Source organism: Trachurus japonicus, chromosome 3, assembly GCF_045865225.1.
Source record: "Trachurus japonicus isolate A0001 chromosome 3, Traja_1.0".
NCBI lineage: Eukaryota > Metazoa > Chordata > Actinopteri > Carangiformes > Carangidae > Trachurus > Trachurus japonicus.
This window is the reverse complement of record NC_140909.1, coordinates 16,911,570-16,929,738: the sequence shown is the minus strand read 5'-3', so window position 1 is coordinate 16,929,738 and position 18,169 is coordinate 16,911,570. Positions and strand designations below refer to the sequence as shown.

At 41.2% G+C, this 18,169-nt stretch overlaps 1 protein-coding gene across 2 annotated transcripts in view; it reads left to right on the top strand.

The window, feature by feature from the left end:
- nfatc3a (nuclear factor of activated T cells 3a) overlaps positions 1-18,169 on the top strand; it is a 63,521-nt gene that overhangs the window by 3,405 nt on the left and 41,947 nt on the right. The window contains exon 1 of one of the 2 annotated variants that reach the window (XM_085764222.1): positions 5,045-5,287. The exons of the other annotated variant lie outside the window; for it this stretch is intronic. Coding sequence (XP_085620348.1) covers positions 5,266-5,287 — 22 coding nt within the window. The 5' untranslated portion in view covers positions 5,045-5,265. Of the gene's footprint in view, positions 1-5,044; positions 5,288-18,169 lie in introns of those variants that run through there. 2 annotated transcript variants of the gene reach the window in all.

Below are 18,169 nucleotides of genomic sequence, written 5' to 3'. Positions count from 1 at the left end.
GTTTTTTTTTTTTTTTATCTTAATCTTTAATTGAACTGACTGTTTGAGGTTGGCTTCCTTTCAACTTTTGTCCTGAGTTCAACCCTCTTTTATCTGTGTGTCTTTGTTTGCATATTTAACTGTGATTAAAAACATCTTTGTCATGTATGGTATAGAATAACCTCCCAGTCCTGTTTGTCAGGGGGCATGTGTTCCCTTCTCTCCCTGCATGTTTTCTTGTCCTGAAACAGTCACTTGTTTGAGGTGAAATATTCCACTGCTCTGTTAAGAACCAATGCGCATATGCACATATTTCAAGGGGTTTCCCTTGTTATGTATTTTGTCAGCTGAAAAGAAGAATGAATCCCAATGTTAGCTTAATCAGAAAAGTAGACAGGGTGTTCGTGATTCACTAAAGGGAAGGACAAAGATTTTGTGCTATTACACTTCTTTGATAATTGACATGTGGGATTCTTGGTTAGTTGTTAAATGTTACATTAAAAAAAAACACTGGAACATTAACATCGTGGTATTTCCTTCAAACAACAGGTGAGCAGTACTTGGCAGCAGTTGGCCTAAAATTTGGATGAACGTAACACTCCCTGTGGTGACAGGAAATGTAACGTTTTAGGATTTGATGCTCCTCTAGCCACTTGACCACACCTACTTCAATCATGGTCAGAAAATGCTTCCAAACTTGATGATAGTGGAAAATGAAAAAGAGTTTTCATTTACGGACATGGCTCTGGTGGCACGGCAAAATTGTTATAACTCTGTTGCGTTGTTTCAAAATGTGTCCCAATTGTAGTCAGAAATGCTTAGCAGCTTCACAATGATTCATGGTGAAAATAGCAGCATGGAGAGTTTTGATGGTTTGTCATGAAACAGGAAATTGCAATAAATATAATATACTTTGTACAATCTGCATCAAACTTCATGTGATTGATGACAGGTCCAGACTGAGGACATCTGAATATTACCAGACAATGTATCCATACAACCTTGACTAATAATAATCATTTCGCTTGTATGACGTTTTCATGGTCTAGTCAGTTGATAAACAGCTTGTTGGCTGTATCAAGTTGTGTTTTTGCAGCATGCCGGACGTTGGCAATACCTGCATCATGCTAGCTGTTTTAATATTTAGATTAACATTAGGGGCTCTAATTTCGTGGCGCAGCGCAACGCGGCCGGCGCAGTGGTAATTTCATCCGGCACAGCACCAGCACAGCACCGGCGCAGCGAATTTGCTAATTTGGTAGACCGAGGCACGCCGAGATGGGTGTGGCGGCACAGCAGGGGGAGGCGTCGACTGATTCAGCTTGGTGCAGTGACAATTTCGTGCCAAAAAGCCGCGCCGAGAGTGTGCAGAAAGCCCGCCAGCTCCAACCTGGTCTACTGATTTCATTCCTGTAATGGCACTTGTTTATGTTGTGATCTGTGCACATGGGTTTAAATATAGGTTACTTTATTAATGGAAAAGGTGTGTGTGTGTTTTTGTTGTGGGTTTTTTTTACACTGGGTAGTTCTCAGTATGTCAGAGCAAATCTGGGTAACAATATCAGTAATCTCCTCTCAGACTACTTTTGCATCATCTGCCCGTGGAGGTCTGTTCGCGTGACCATATATTCTTGGACCTCCCAGACCAACATCAGTTTCCTCCTGGGAGAAGTTTGGCCGTCTCACGGCTGCCTCCTTCTTCCACGGTGAAATGAAACTTGCACTGCGCGTCGCCCGCGGCACATTTAAAGGCGAGGAGAGGAGATCATTTGATTGGTGAAGAACGGACTCGGCTGTGTTAAACCCACTCTCCTCCCTCTTTGCCACTTGCGTGGGTGGGAGGGAAGGAGGCGGGATTGTGCCGCGCCATGCACGAAAATTGCAAACTGCGCCTGGACACACTCCGTTGGCGTGGTGCAGGCGAGGCGCAGGGCAGGTCCACTGCGCCTGCACCTGGTCTACAAAATTAGAGCCCTAAGACTGAGCAAGTAACTATGACTCAAGACTAGGGAGAAAGCAACATGTTGTGAAATTATGGAGTATTTCATAGCACAGGGGCTTTCAATGAGGGGTTTGTTGCTGTCTGGGGTTCAAGGTCATGCGATGGTTGGTGATTTTTCAAATTGTTTTCAACCGTTATTCTTTGTGAAAGAAAGCTGGCAACACGTACAGTACCGAACCTCTAGTTCAATGAAAATGTTGATCAGCTTAAAGCAGATATCAGTGGAATGTTTTTGTTAATATAAGTCCTAAATAGTCCTATTTTCCGTCAGCAATCACTTACATGAAGTATTTCAGCCTAAACACGAGTCTCTCCGTCACTCTGCTCTGCTGTAACCCGAGGAGAAAATTTTCCTTGTGGGATACAAGTGTTATCCAATGAGGGGAGAGAACGGCATGAAGGGCTGTGTGTGCAGCCAAGGGATGCGCGTGAATGTGGTGACGTAGCACGAGGACCAATGGGCTCTATGCACAGCTTCACCACTTCCTGAATTTAAGGCAGGTCCTTCATTTCCTGTCTTACATTATTGGACAAACTGATTAATCCAGGTGTGTCTGACCATTGTGACTACTCAGACACACCTGGATGAATCAGTGTGTCCAATAATGTAAGACAGGAAATGAAGGACCTGCCTTAAATTCAGGAAGTGGTGGAGCTGTGCATAGAGCCCATTGATGCCTGACAAGGGCGGGGGCTGCTAACTCATGGTGCGTTCAAGGAAACTCGTACTTTGTGTTTTTCCTTCCTGTGAAGTCATACCAGTTCGATCTGGTACGAGTTCACGGGTCGGAAGTTACGAGTGGCCGTTATAGGGAACTTTCACAGACAACAGGACGGTAAAAACACGAGCTACGGGTTACCTGGAACGCTACCAAGTCGGAGTTGTGACTTGAAGCTGTAACTTACGGTTTCAAAAGCCTGCCTTGAACACAGCATTAGCCGAAACGGCCGTGCCGCTGTTATCTGCTTTAACTTGTACGGCTCACCAGTCACAAGAGGCACAGTGAGCGAATATATGAAGGTACATGTGAATAAAGTGTAACTTTATTTACCTGCCAAAATGTCATGTTAGATCTAACCTTAGCGAATTCAGTTTAACTTCATGTATCTTCGGCTGACTGGCTTTACTGGCTATCATTACATAGCAAGTCATTCCTGCTGCGATCTCGCCTTTCCGTTTGAGATCAACTCACCTCTTTTTATTTTTTTTGTCACAGCATAGAATTATCACTGTTGTTTTTTTAACGTTCATTCTGGTGTGAATGAATGAAGGATTCTCATTATTGTCTATGCAAGCTTGGCCATAAAACAAATCTGCTTTTATTTTGGTCTTTCTATTGACTTTATCATCCTAAGTATATGGGACTTTTTCCAAGTTGCTGGTGCTTGCAAAACAACATTAAATGTCTTTGACATTTTGTATTATTTTATGCAACAGAACAAGTTCAGAAATTGTCAAGGCAGTTGTTACATTTTTTTGATGTTTTATAGATGATAAGATTCAATAAATGACTAATATAAAATATTAACCAGTAAAAAATAATTGCACGTTGCATTCATATTATATTTATTGGACTCAGCTAGGGTTAGAGGGCGTGTATTTCACAATCTGTGCAGATCAATCAGAAATTTTCTGTGTGATTGAAAAAATACATTGTGATTTGTGTGAACTGACGAATAAAGTGACTCAAATAATAGCTATTAAGATTTTATATCTATTTTAAAATGAAAAGCCATGAAAGTATAAAGTATATAAAGTACACACGTATATAGATAGATTCAATTGATGATAAATGTTATATTTCACATTAAAGATTCATACATCAAATTCTCTTAATAGTGCAATATTTTCTTCTGTACTTTTTAAGATATGTTGTTGCAAGCTGTTAAAAAAAAAACGGCTCGGTGGCTCACTACGATTTACATGTAGATTAACATGGGCAGGGAAAACGATAATGTGTTAAGAAGTATAGGTTGTGTTTTGAGTAACTTGCAGCCGTCACTCCCAGACCTTTTCACTTTGTAGCTTATAACTAACTCATTATGAAACAAACTGCACAGAAAGTCGCAGCGCAGACATTCTGTTTGATGGTTTCGCTCGCTACGGAGAGTGTCCTCACATTTCCTTTCATCTATTGTATCAAAAAGCGTAAGGCTGTTATTACATACTAATTATAGAGCATATTTCCCTTCACTGTTTTTCAATCTAGTTTCATACATGGATCGATCAATCCATCTCACATGTGTTACAATTTGGATATTTGGTCTTATTCTCAAGTACCACTAACCTCATTTGGGGACCAGTGTCTAATGTGAAGTGACTGTGAGTGGTTGAAATAGGTATTGGTGAGTATTGGGTTGTGCAGGTCACGAGCAGTGCCCTCATTGGGTGTTAGAAGTGGTATGAGGCAGGAGGGTAGAAGTGCCCTTTATGGGTGGCAGAGTAGTAGATCCATAGCGGAGGTTACTGGCTCTCTGCCCAGACATGCCATGTGGGGTTCAGATGGCAGGAGCGAATGAAAGGAAAAGGGGGCACACCGCTCTCTAGCTGCTGGTAAGGGGAACATAAACAGCGTTTTTGTTGATCTGCTCACCTTGTCAGGACATATCTCGGTTAATTTTTGCTTTTATATTCCACATACATTAACTATTTTGTCTCATCTCTGAAAGATGTTTTTTTTTTGTTTTTTTTGCCGTTTGCTGGTTTCTGTCATACTGAGCAGTGCAGACATGCTAACAGGACGACTGCTGCTTTTCTCAGGATATGAAAGAGACCACCAGTGACATCAGAAAGACTGATCTAGGCTAATGAAATCTCCAGATGCCAGCAGTCACCACAGCCATTTAGTCACTAGACAGGTTTGATTTTTGTCCGTTAATGTGCTGTGACATTTCTTGTACCTGTAGGGTTGACGTTGTCATTCTTTTATATGAGCATATGTGTCAAGGCACATTTTTGTCATAATGAAATGATCAAACTGCGAGCAGCCAGTGGAGAAAGCTGTTTTGCCCTTGTCTGTCTTGTTGTCACTGCTTTGCTTCTGTGAACCAAGAGCACGATCCTCTCAGTCCTTGTCGTGGGAAAGACTGAAAGACTGAAATTACATCGCTCTCATGGTGGACTATTTTGAGCTCCCAAAGAGAGTGGCAGAGGGCAGACGGCAGGTTCTAGTGACTCGTTCGTACTTAGAGCAGGAGAACCCCTCTCGCCCCGGCACGTCTGCAGCCTTCTACTTTTTACTGCTGAAGCGCTTTGTGATCGTAACGAGGAGAGGAGTGGAAGAATGTTGTGTGCCACATCGCCAGGTGAGTGTGTTGGCACTCCCAGACTCCAGCCAGGTGTGTTTTGCGTGCACATGTGTTTGTGTGTGTGTTTGTCTAGACTTTTAGGTTAAGGGGTGGGAGCAAGAACTCAGAGAAACAGCTGTCATTAGAGCACAGGCTGTTCTAAAATCTGTTAGGAATTATGTAAAACCTTCCCCTAAAATGACAACAGAAGACTGACAGAAACATACTGGAAGCTGGTTTAGTAAGAGATGTCCACTCTAAAGACTGATGACTTCTAACATGTTATTGCTGATAACATTTCATGTTGTATGATCTGCACTTGACTGCTACTTTGTTGATGTCCACTTTTACGATGTATTTATTCATAGTTCTTAGTTATAATCTTTTTTGTTAATGTAATTGTGAATCTTGTTAATATTGAACATATCTGAAGCATAACGATGTTGATGATTGTTATTATGTTGTAGCTATTATGACATCTTCAACACAACATATTTATAATAACCAGGTCAATAGGAAATACACAATGCCAAAAAACAACACAAACAAACATACCAATGAAGCTTTTGAAGTCATTTTTAAGGGCGAAAGAAGACTGTGAAGTATAAAGAAATTTCCATACAGAGTTTGTTGAACTTCTTCAGATTCCCATTCAGATTAAAAACTGTATGTTGGAGTGTATGCTCTACAACTTCTTATTTCTATGAAAATGTAAGAGAGGTCAAAGGTCAGACAGTCATGCATGAGGTCCACATGTGTGGCTAGATCACCATGTGTGTGCCCCCTAACCTTACTGAACTGAAGGGGTCTCAGCACCCACTGTGATGAATGAGACGTTTGTTTCCCGGGGCGAGGCATGAGTAACTATGTGTGGCATCTGTCTAGTTTAAATTTAGTGTAACTGAAGCTACCGCTGGCTGCGCTGTATCAACATGTCAGAGGCTGCATTACACCAGAGAGAAAGCTGTTGAACTCCTGCATCTAGTTCCACTTTTTTCTTTCTCTGTGTGGTCCCCTTTTACTATGAGGCGTGGCTTGCTACACGGGGATTAGTTTGCTTTGAATCCTATTTTATTTTAGGCTACCCTTTTAAAACTGTACTTTAGTCCGGCTAATGCTTGGTATTGGCACCTCTGCAGTTTTTTCGCATCCCACTCCTAGTATATGTCCAAAGATTGCATGTGACATATTCTAAAAAGACTTGAGAGGTAGTGATTGTTGCAGTTGTTGCATTGTATCTTCCATTTATTTGAGAACAATAGCACTGGGATTTAGATGGGTTAAGGTCACAATAATGTCTTTAAAAGACTTCCAACAGTCACCTTTAAACTTGTGATGTCCCAGTCAGACTGTTGGAGGGGGTGATGGTGCACATTCCCATTGGAGACCATGTGGTTGAGTGGACTCTACTATGGGTCACAACTGGAATGTGGACCATGTGGACCTGCCACTGACAGCTAGGTGAAAAGGGCAATACACACCAATTGTGGGTAGAGGTTTTAACCATTGAACCATAACCTTAACTGTTCATCTGTTTATACACATAATGCTCAAAACAGTCAAACACAAATCGGGTTTCTGTGGTAAAGATTTTGTTGTCATGACTTTTCTTGACTTGTAGCTATAAAAGAGACACCAAGAAAGGGTTTTCCTATAGGGTTGCTCTGTACATATATCTCTTGAATTTATTTTTTTTCACAGGGGAAATTGGTGTCTTCCTGTTTTCTCCTTGATTATTTCCTGCCAGATTTTTGTGTTGTTTTGTGTTAGGCCGATTAAAATCAAGATAAAGAGTAACAGGACTGCTACAAGGTTCTCCCCCAAGCAGAGCAGATGGATCTTTACTTTAGGACACGTCCTTTCTCTTTATTACCTCAGTATGTCCTCTTCATCTATTTCACTACAGCACAGAGGAGGAGGGAAGAGGTTATGCTTGTACAGTTTTGTATTTAATCTGTGTGAAGATGGGTCAAGGCCATGAGGTTGCGGTATAAATACACCATATACTTTGTTGTTGTTGTAAGACATAGCAAGATTATGATTTGCAAGTAACTTGGTCTTGGATGCAGGATATTTGCTGACAACTTTGTGCATGTCTTACCTGACCATATACTGTGGTTTATTCCTCAGTCTTGGTCTCTCTGCTCTATATTCTCTCTAACACACTGTTTCTATTTCTCTCACACATAAAGGCAGACAAAAGCTCAGTCCCCCCCACCCCACCCCACCCCTCTCTCCTGGCTGACTTTTTCAGGCACATGCACAGTCAGCCCTGACAGATTGTTTGAATGTCACCCCTGCTAGCAGTAGCCTCTGATGTTATCTGCTCTGGGTTATTGCAGGCCATCAAGCTGCCTCTGTTCGCCTTGGAGGCCAATCTTCTAATGCACTCTAGCTCTCCTGCTCCACTGAAAACGAATGCAGAGCATTCAGAAAGCGTCCAGACCCCTTCACTTATTCCTCTATTTGCTTTGTTGCAGGCAGCATTATGCTTAGCTCAAAAATCTCTTACCAAGTTACCCTTAATACCGCATGCTGTAGACGTGAAAGTATAGTTGTAAAAGTTTCTAAGCACAAAACGAAAAACCAAAACATTGCATCGATTGAATATGATTTTGGTTGACCTTCGAGAAAATTCTCCCTCACTCAAAGTGACAGTGAGGTTCTTGGCCATCTCTCTTACCCAGGAACTTCTCTGAACTTGCTGTGGCCAGCTCCAGGAAGATTCCTGCTTGATCCAGACTTGTTCATTTAGGATTTATGGCGACCACTGTTCTCTTGGGAACTTTTGATGCAGGATTTTTTTTTTTGGGGGGGGGGGTAACCCCTGATCTGTGTTCTAACATCATCCGGTCTTTGAGCTGTGCAAGCAGTTCCTTCCTCTTCTTAGCTTAGTCTTTGCTCTGATAGACATCATTAGCCATGAGACAGGTGAGTGCATTTTTCTGCATTCTGCCCATTTAATTGAGCTCAGCACAGAACTAGGACTAGAAACATCTTAAAGATGACCAAGGTTGGAGTATTCACTGAGATGCACACACACAAGTTAAACAAAAGTCTTTGGTTACATGCAGCTAGTCTGTTACTAGATGTATGTATTTGAGGTATATGGTGCTACAACTGAAAATACAATTTTTTCTTCAGTTGATTTATATGCTTTTTTCTGTTGTATCTATATTGTGAACTAGGTTATGATATATGTTATATATCTACAAGTGATAAACTTTGTCCTGGGTTTTGCAATGTAAAAAAGAAATGGACAAAAAAAAACAATGTCCCAACATAAATTTAGCTGTCTTTAGTTCTGATTCAGGAAACCAGGTTTCTTGACTAAATGACATTTCAAAAACAGGTTACTGCAAAAAGCAGACGCTAACCCAGTTTCCTTAGTGTACACAAACACACACACACACACACACAGAGATACAACAAAGATTATACCTTTTATTGGGCCATTAAATGTCAGACATATCAGTGAGTGCAGTGTACAGATTCAATAGCAACCATTAAATAATTTAGGCACACTGGTTTTAATCTTTGTTTGAGTAAGCTCTTGATATGGTTGAAAGCTTTGTTGTCCTTGGTGATGTGGTTGTTTGGTTTTTCTTATACCAGTCCAACATGTCTGCCATTTGCTGTCATGGCAGGAGGAACACCCACCTCATGTCGCTTTCTTTTTTTGTGGGGTTCCCCAGAGGACTGTCATGGGTCTGCTTCTGTTTTCTATTCATATGCGCCTTGTAAGGCGTATAATCCAAAAACACATCACAGAGTTTCATTTCTGTCAACATTCAGCTGGTGAAACCATATGTGACTAGACTGACACATGCTGCTTTATCTGTCCTTAAAGCAGAAGTAAGTGATATATTTGTGTTAATATAAGTCTTAAATAGTTATATCTTCCGACAGCAATCACTTACATAGAGTGTTTGGACTGAAACACGGGTCTGTCAGTCACTCTGCTCTGCTCTGAGCCGAAGAGAAAACATTTATCGTATCCTACAGTTTTTATCCAATGAGGAGAGAGAACGGCATGCAGGGCTGTGTGTGCAGCCAAGGAACGCCGTGAATGTGGTGACGTAGCGACGAGGACTGTTATGGTGCGTTCAAGGAAACTCGTATTTTTCCGACTGTGAAGTGGTACCAGTTCGATCTGGTACGAGTTCACAGGTCGGAAGTTACGAGTGGCCGTTATAGTGACTTTCACCGGTAAAACAGGTCGGAAAAACACGAGTGGGTTGCCTGAAACGCTACAAAGTCGTAAGTTGTGACTTGAAGCTGTAATTTACGATTTCAAAAGCCTGCCTGGAACGCAGCATTAGCGAAAACGACCGGACCACTTACTTCTGCTTTAAGTACTGGACGTTTCTACTGATGCAATGATTAAAATTCAGCAATCGTAATTTAATTACTCGTCCAACTTCCTGAAAAATGTACCTTTGTTATTTAATACTTGCCCTCACAAGAACTGTTTGACCTACATTTTAAGCTATCATCTCTTTTTAGGATTCCTTCTCTTCATAATTTGAAGGATTGTGTATTGAGCTCTGGGAGCTGCGAACACATGGATGACCTGCATGGCAAGACTGTACTTGAACACATCTTGCCTAGACAGTGAGGCAGGACTGAAGCTGCAGCTTGTGTAGACAAAGTTTAAGGTTGAGTGATGTTTTGGTGCCGAGACCTCTCAGTGCTGGTATTCGGGGTCTAAGGATCTCGGGGATTCACAATCAGGGTCATCTTTCAAATGTCATTGAGACATTTAATAGGCATTTTAACTTATCATATTTGGTATTCATTTTCTGTGTTCTGTTTGATTTATTTTAATTCCACAATTTTTAATGTTAAATGTAAATGGTAACATTGCAGTTTGAAATGTTTCACAAGTTTGATTTAAATAAAGATTATTTTTACAATATATGTACTAACCTTCCCTGATATATTTTCAGAGTACCAAATTATTAGGTCCTAAAGGCAATTAGGAATGTGTTTGAAAGCAATCTTCGTGCGTTGGTGGGTATTTAGTTCAGGTGGTTACTTGGCACTCCGTGTTTATCCCATAATGTTATCTCGGCATGAGATTGTTAATTAGGAGCTTAATTTAGCTGCCGGCATATGTTAACATTGGCTTAGGCTGCCATTGTTAAGCCTCTGCTGGCTGGTGAGTCTGCTGTGACGGCACAGGAAGGCTTTTTGATGTAACCCTAACATAACATTACAAGATAAGACAATAACAAGGCTCTGCAGATGCAAGGTTGAACTGAGATGCATACATCAGGATTCTGTTGTAGGTTATCCTCTCTGTATGGATGCCCTTTGGACAGATCTAGCCAGCCTTATTCTATGACTGAGATTTCGCTCTTTCTCACACTCACTGAATTTGACATGTGCACAGACTGAGCCACCTTCACATCCAGGGATCACCAGTAGGTTTGGCACAAATTCAGTCAATAGTTTAGAGACACAGGTGTAGGCCAACCCTTACAATACGTGTGTGCATGTGCGTCACAGACTCTGTGTTTAGAAATGTGGGCACCGAGCCAGCCGCAGAGTTCTTGGAAAACCCAGGGGGAAGGATTTAAATTTGTTTTTGTGAACTCTGCGGGGAATCACTGGAAATATCTTTATGAACCTAAATGTTAGACCCTAAATTAATTTTTTTCTTTTCTAAAAAGGTTTTGGAGTCATTTTCTTTTTAATCACTGTAATTTATTTAATGCATTAATCAAGGTGCACCCTCTTCATCACTGTCATGATAAAAATCTTAGTTCTTTTAGTCACAGCAGATTGCCACTTAGTTTTTAATGCCACTGCATTTTGCTGACCGACGCATTTAGGGCTGACCCAACGATCGCGCACACCCCCCCCGGCCGCCAAAGCTTCGATTACCAAAATATGATAATCGGGTCAGCCCTAGACGCATTGTTACTTTACAAAAAAATGAACCCTAAACACAAAAAGGAGCACTGGTGTCTGATCATCCATACTACCAAATACCATACCTTCAGGTGTTTGCACTTGGTTTCAGCAAAGAAAAAGTTGGATGTGTGCAGTGCACTCTTAACTTAAGCATAAAAACTATTGCATATTTAACACAGGTGTTAAAAGCCAGAGTTGATTGGGACTGTAATATTTACAGAAACAAAATTGTATTCTTTGTGAGGTCAACTGACTTATCTAAATTACTTTTGCTTAAAAAGCATTTAAAACAATGGTAATTAGCATCAAGCATTTAGATATTTTAGTTGTTTAAGACAGAATAAAAAATGTCAAACTGTTAATTATTCCTTTATCTTTTTTTTGCATGCCGTTTATCCCATGAGGCCTATACTAACATGGCATTTTAGCATGGTTTTGCTGTGGTGTGTTGGTCAGCAGCTCTTCAGGAGAACTGAAAGAGGAGACTTGGCTGAATACAAAGCCTTCTGTACAGGGGATGTAAGCAGAGCCTGTTCTAATCAACCTGCTTGCCCACGACAAAGGGAACCCTGGCTTAGGTTACCCTGTTGCTACAGCACCACATGGTGCAGAGGCAAGAGGGTAACTTAAGACAGTAATATGAATTGGGGTGTACATACACGCAGGTGAACACTCATCCACATAAAGGTACACTGGCATTTACCCTATATACAGTATGTGCTGAAAGACACAGGAAGGCACAGGCACAACCACAGGCACACAGGAACATACACACATTCAAACACCACCCACACTTTTATACCCATACACATGCACACATACATATACACACGAAGAGGTAGGCAGAAAGATTGTGTTCGCAACAGCAGGAACCTACAGCAGCAGTGAGCCTGTCATCCTCTCTAGGAGAGAAAAATCCTTCTCTCCCTCAGTAGTAAACTGGGCTTTCTCAGAATGTGGGCCTGTGTGTCACTGCCGGTCACAGGACCCTGACACACTTTGTGTGCAGTGAGAGTAGGCGGGGTGGGGGGGGGGGGGACAAAGTCTCAACGGATAATCCCCCAAGCGAGAATCCCCAGGCAGTGTGATGGTCAGCCAGAGGCCTGTTGGGCTTTGTGTCGAGTAGCCAAGGTGAATGCCACCATCACCAGTGGGTCAGGCCGTTCCCTGTGGTCGCCTTGAGAACAGAACACACCGGTGTTTGTGGCGTGTCGCAAACATCCAACAATCCGCGGTTCACTGAAACATCTCCCAGTGAGGCAAAGCTATTATTAGCTTAGGTACAGCAAAGCCTCTTAGAGATCTTTATTTAACCGGATTGGCTGTCTGATGTATGGACACTTGAGGAGTGTCTGATGCTCCAGGCTTTCAGGAACAGTGGAAGGCTTTGCAACCAAGGCCATTGATGAAACAACAGTACCACTACATCCTCTCCTCTCCTCTCCTCTCCTCTCCTCTCCTCTCCTCTCCTCTCCTAAGGTGACTGTTGTTTGGCTCTGACAGGGGGGTTTCCCACCACCCACCCCATTCCCCACACTGGAGGGTTTTAGGTAGCAGGCTAATCTTATCTCGGGGCAAGGAGAGGGCTGTGGGCCAGGTAACATGGTCGCCCCCTGTCTGACCCTCATCTGTGCAACGCTGCCACTTAACACTCTCCGCTGTGTACTATTATGTGAACAACAAAGGTAGAAAAGATGACTGGAAGATTAAAAAAACACTCATCGAATAAGCATGAAACTGATATGTAACAGAAAGACGGAGCTTTATGGCAAATTAAAGAATGTTCAATTTGAATTTGAGAATGTTAATAAATCTAACACCACTGACACTGTTGCGCAACTAATCAGAGGAATTTCTCATCTGTTATCTGAGGAGACGAAGACGCATACAGTCCAGAGACAAGTCACTGCTCTTATTACTATCAGCGGGCCAACACAGATATCAATATAAAGGCCAAGACGATTATAATATGCATATATTTTTTGTTGTAAATTCTATCCAAATATAGCAATGAAACTGACTGAGGTAATTTAATTTCAATTCATTTATTCTTTGTTTCGAACAGATTAAAAAAAGACATAAAAAAACTCCACATGTGTTAGTTATATAGCATCCCAAAAAACAAACAAACCAATATTTCAATCAATAAATCATGTCATATCAGCAAAAACTGTCTCCTGCTGCAGGTTCATACGGTATTTGTGGCCATGAGGTGCAAAATTCAAAGTGCACTGTCCCAAATGAACTGTCAATAATCAGGGGTCTCCCCATCCACATTAATTTCTAGACATTGCTGTATTTTTTAATAACATTTGACTGTCTACTAGCCTATATGTAATAATTGATTTTTTTCTTGTTCTTCTGTTTTGTCTGTACTGTAAACAGACCATTGCCAAATTGGTAGCCACTTAATTAGTGTATCCTAATGAAGTTTGCTTCGGTTCAGACAGAACAGATTAACAATGGCTGACAACAGGTTTTTGCTGGACGAGAGGAGCTGCTTGAAATTTAAATTTCAAGCAATCATATCAGTTTTGGGCTACAAACTCTGAACTAGTTAATCTTGTCTTTTAAGGGCATTGAACAAAAGTTTCACCACAAAAAACACCACATAAAAAAGGAAATAAAAACACTGCTGGATTTGCCAACATTAAAACAAATATCACTGCCACTTTCATTCAATTTGCACGCTCAGTTGTGTGTGTGATTAGCACCCAATTTACCACGGCAGCAGCTCATAACTCCGTCAGCACCTGGGATTGCTCTGCCTTGCTCTGAATTATCAGTGTTTACTATTATTTTGGTGTGAATCAGCAGAGCTAAAATTAGCTGACCAGGTTGTGTTTTTAGCTAAATGGAAAAACAGAAATGCAAACAGGAAAAAATACTTCAGCTAATGACATTATAAGTATTATATGTGACAGATCTGAATTCCTGCCAAATGCATGTAATCGAACCAAAGCAATAGCAACTGGTTCAAACTAGATGTGGCACATTTCCATAGTAGTGAAAATTTTAATGTGAGCTTAAGTATTGGTGAATGACGGAGAGAAAAGTATTACTGGTGCATGTATCTCAACTGCACATAGTCTGTTGATGCCACCACAGGACAAATCAATTGACTGAACCATACAAGCACAATTTCTGCCTAGTACATGGATAAAAACACAACCTGCACCAAGGAGGTTATGTTTTCATCCATGTCTGTTTGTTGAACATTCTTGTGGCAGACCCAGATCATTTACTATGAATGTGAATGTTTTTTATCTGAATTTGGGTGTATGTCATTTGAAATTGGCTGTCACAAAACTTTATTCACTCCGCAAAGGGCAATTCTCTTTAACCTGTAAACTCCTCATTAATCCCTGCAGGTTCTACCTGCCACATGCTGTTGTTATTAATTCTGTGTTATTAGCTTCTGATGCTGACCTTTTGTGCTGACGTGCTCTTGAATCACATCAACTACTTTAACTTACTTCTAACTTAGATGTATGTTCAATGAAGCAGTATTGTCATCAACACTGGGGTCCAAAAGTCTGAGACCACTTGTGTCTTTTTGCTTCTCAAATGAATTTGGACATTCAGTATTTTGAGTCAAATGTGGTAAACTTTTCTGAGGAGCCAGAATGTGGTTTAAAGGGATAGTTCAACATTTTGGCAAATTGGCCCATTGCCATAATCGCTATAGTCATAGCAGTAGGTTCGTTAACTTTATTTGTCAGTGTAAGCTATTTTTAGAACGGCAGAGCAGAGCGACAGGCTGCTCAGAGCTACGCTACGGAGGCTAATGGAATTTCTTGGTTTCCCTCATCAAACTCATCAAATACAAAATCCCAAAACTCCAAAACGCTGTCGTGGACAAGTTGTGACCTGCACAATCACCACGCTATGAGATAATAATGGAACGTTACGAAACTGAGCCGTTTTCGAGGTAAATACAGGGTAAATACAGTCTACAGAGTCTGCTTGCTGAAAAACTGTCCCTGAACGCAACGTGCATCAGCGGTTTTGCATGAATTTACCTCTAAAACGGCTCCATCTCGTAACGTTCCGTTATTATCTCATAGCGTGGTGAATGTGCAGCTCACAACTTGTCCACGACAGCGTTTTTGAGTTGTTGGGTTGTGTATTTGATGAGTTTGATGAGGGAAACCAAGAAATTCCCTTAGCCTCCATAGTGTAGCTCTGAGCAGCCTGCCGCTCCGCTCCGCCGTTCTAAAAATAGCTTACACAGACAATTAAAGGTAACAAACCTACTGCTATGACTATAGCGATTATGGCAATGGGCCAATTTGCCAAAATGTTGAACTATCCCTTTAACAGACCTATTTGGTATAAACTTGATGGTGGTGGTATTGTAAAGACGTGCTCACCTGGCTGCACCTCCTTCTGATTATGGTCCTTTGATACTGTATCTGTTCTGCCCTTGGGGTATACAGTATGTGCAAAAACAACTCACCAGGCAAGAGTGGGCTGAGGGCAGAGGAAGGCAGACCGTCACAACTGTTCTTTTCTTCCCATTCTGCATCTCCCTTCATCCTTCTGTGGTAATTAAGTCAAATCTGATGGTTCGCCTGTCTCAGCCATCTCTAAAAGCAGTTCAATGAGGACAAGATGTTAACATGCACTGAGTGAAGTGAAGTGTTTTAAACCACTTACAGACTCTAATGACAGAAGATCACTGTTTCAATTCACTCAAGGCTTGGCCCTCACCTCACTCCTTTTTTTCCCCTCTGTAATTCAAAACATTTCCAACGTGTTTCTCTAAATCTGTTTTAGGATAAGGGCTATTAGACGGAAGAATTAATGGAGCATGGGAATTACTCCCCTTCTATGGTAAATTGTTTAATTGTGATTTATTTTTTACTCCAAATAGAGTATTTTTATGTGTTATTAGTTGATAGAAGAAGACAGAAAGAAGCCTGTGAACTAGATTTGCTGCATCATTGTTACAGCAGAGAGAGAACATTTTGAAATCCAGAAAAAACACCTTGAGAGAAATGCATGGCTCCATAAAAATTACAGGGGATGCTCTTTTCTGTGAGCACATTGGTGCAGTGTAGTCCATGGGAAGGGGGTGATGCTTTGAAAGTGCTTACAGTATGTATGCCTTCTCACGGTGTGAGTGTCTGTCTGTCCTTACTGCCCTGCCCTTTGTTCCATTCTCACTTTCTCTTGCCACCTCTCTTCCTCTGCTCCTTTCAGGCTACTGTATTTACCAATTCAGGCCGTTAGAGAGTGAGAAGATGCATAGCTTTTTCCAATCTTCACAGCCTCTTTCTCTCCCCCTCGACTCTGTTGTCCTTCTCTTCCTCCCTGTCAGTCAGTCAGATGCTGTCGTCAGAGGATCCACTGCTGGGTCTTGTGACAAGCAGGCAGGGCCAGTGCGAAGCTGAGCAGCTATAAATAAAGAGCTTTCCGCTATTGCCTCTGTTGTTGCTGTTGGATATAGAGCGGGAGGGAAGAAGCATATTGTAGCAACACAGTGTATTCCCAAAACTCTTTTACTTTTTATGAGCTTCCCAAATATGGGAATTTACATTGACTTATGACTAAGTTATGGCCTAATTATCTATGTATGACTGTTTAATAAAGATTTAAATTTTGTAATGGTAAATTGATATTTGTATTTTTAATAAATATTAAAATATTCACTCTGTTTAGAAGCTAATAAAACAATCTCGTATGTGGTTGAAACAGTGGAGATGAAAGTGGTCTCACACTTCTGCCCCCACTGTACATTTTAGGAATATAGAGAAGTGTTTTGTAATGATTTCACAACGTTATCCTGTGCACGTTACTGTGGCTAGATGTTTAATGAATTCTTATTGGCCCATAGTTTTTGCCCCAGCCATTTTGCAATTTTCAGAATTTCTTTTTCTTTCTCAGTAAAGCAGAAGTTGAAATCATCAAATCTTCAAAGGTCAAAGATATGACACAAGTGGAAGGATGGTGTCACACCATCTCTGTGTCTTAGTGGAATATATAGGATGCTTTTGATTTTTTTTTTCTTAATTCCATTTTAGTTAGGTGAATGTTATTGTAAAAAAAAGAAAGAAAAAAGAAAGTTATGAGTTCTGAATTGTGGCCTGTTTTATTTTTAGATCTAAATTGCTGATGCATTATTGAAACATTTTAAATAAATTTAAAAAAAATCAGCTCGTGTTATAATATGGAAGTGACTCTGTGTCTGAAATTAACTTCACATCTGAAACACAGGCGAGGTTGGTGGGGGGATTATTCCCAATGGGAGCAGCAGAGCATATCCAGTGGAAGTTTATCAATAACCTCTAATAGAGTAGTGCCAATGCAGACAATGGGCTTTTGTGTGTTTGTTTGTATGTGGGTGTGTGTGTGTGTGTGTGTTTGTGTGTGTACATGCTGCCTGTGCCGGATGACCTTTGGTATAAATAGCCTGCCGGCGCTAGCTGTGATGACAGCCGACAGCACGCACCGTTGTGTGAATTTGTTTCCTGAGTAGTGCTGTTCATCGGTTATCCCTCTTGGAACAATGCCTGTATGACTGCCTGCTACCCAGCAACACTCTGGCTTCTAATTTCCTGAAACTGGGCTCAGTAGCAAGTGCAAACTCAGGGCACAACCGCACACGGGTTTGTGACCAAATAATTCTTGCAGTTTTGGCATCTAGAGGCTCAAATGTAGTAGGGCAGCGTTGGCTGAAAACAAGGCAGGAGCAGGATGAAAATGTTACCAGTAGAAGGAATGTTGTATCAGTAGGGCTTAGGCAATGACCAATTACACATTTTCCCTCTGATCCATTTTAAAAGTAATAGACAGTTTAATAGGACAAGAGGAGAGTCCAGACCGAAATATGCCTAAAATATGCCTTTGACATCATTGGTGGGTTTGGGGTTGGCAGTTGGGCCTCATAATCATTGTGACTGCCCAAAGGACCAACACAAACTACTCTTTTATAGAAATAGTGTCATTATTCCTTTCTCACTGTCTGCTTTTGTCTGC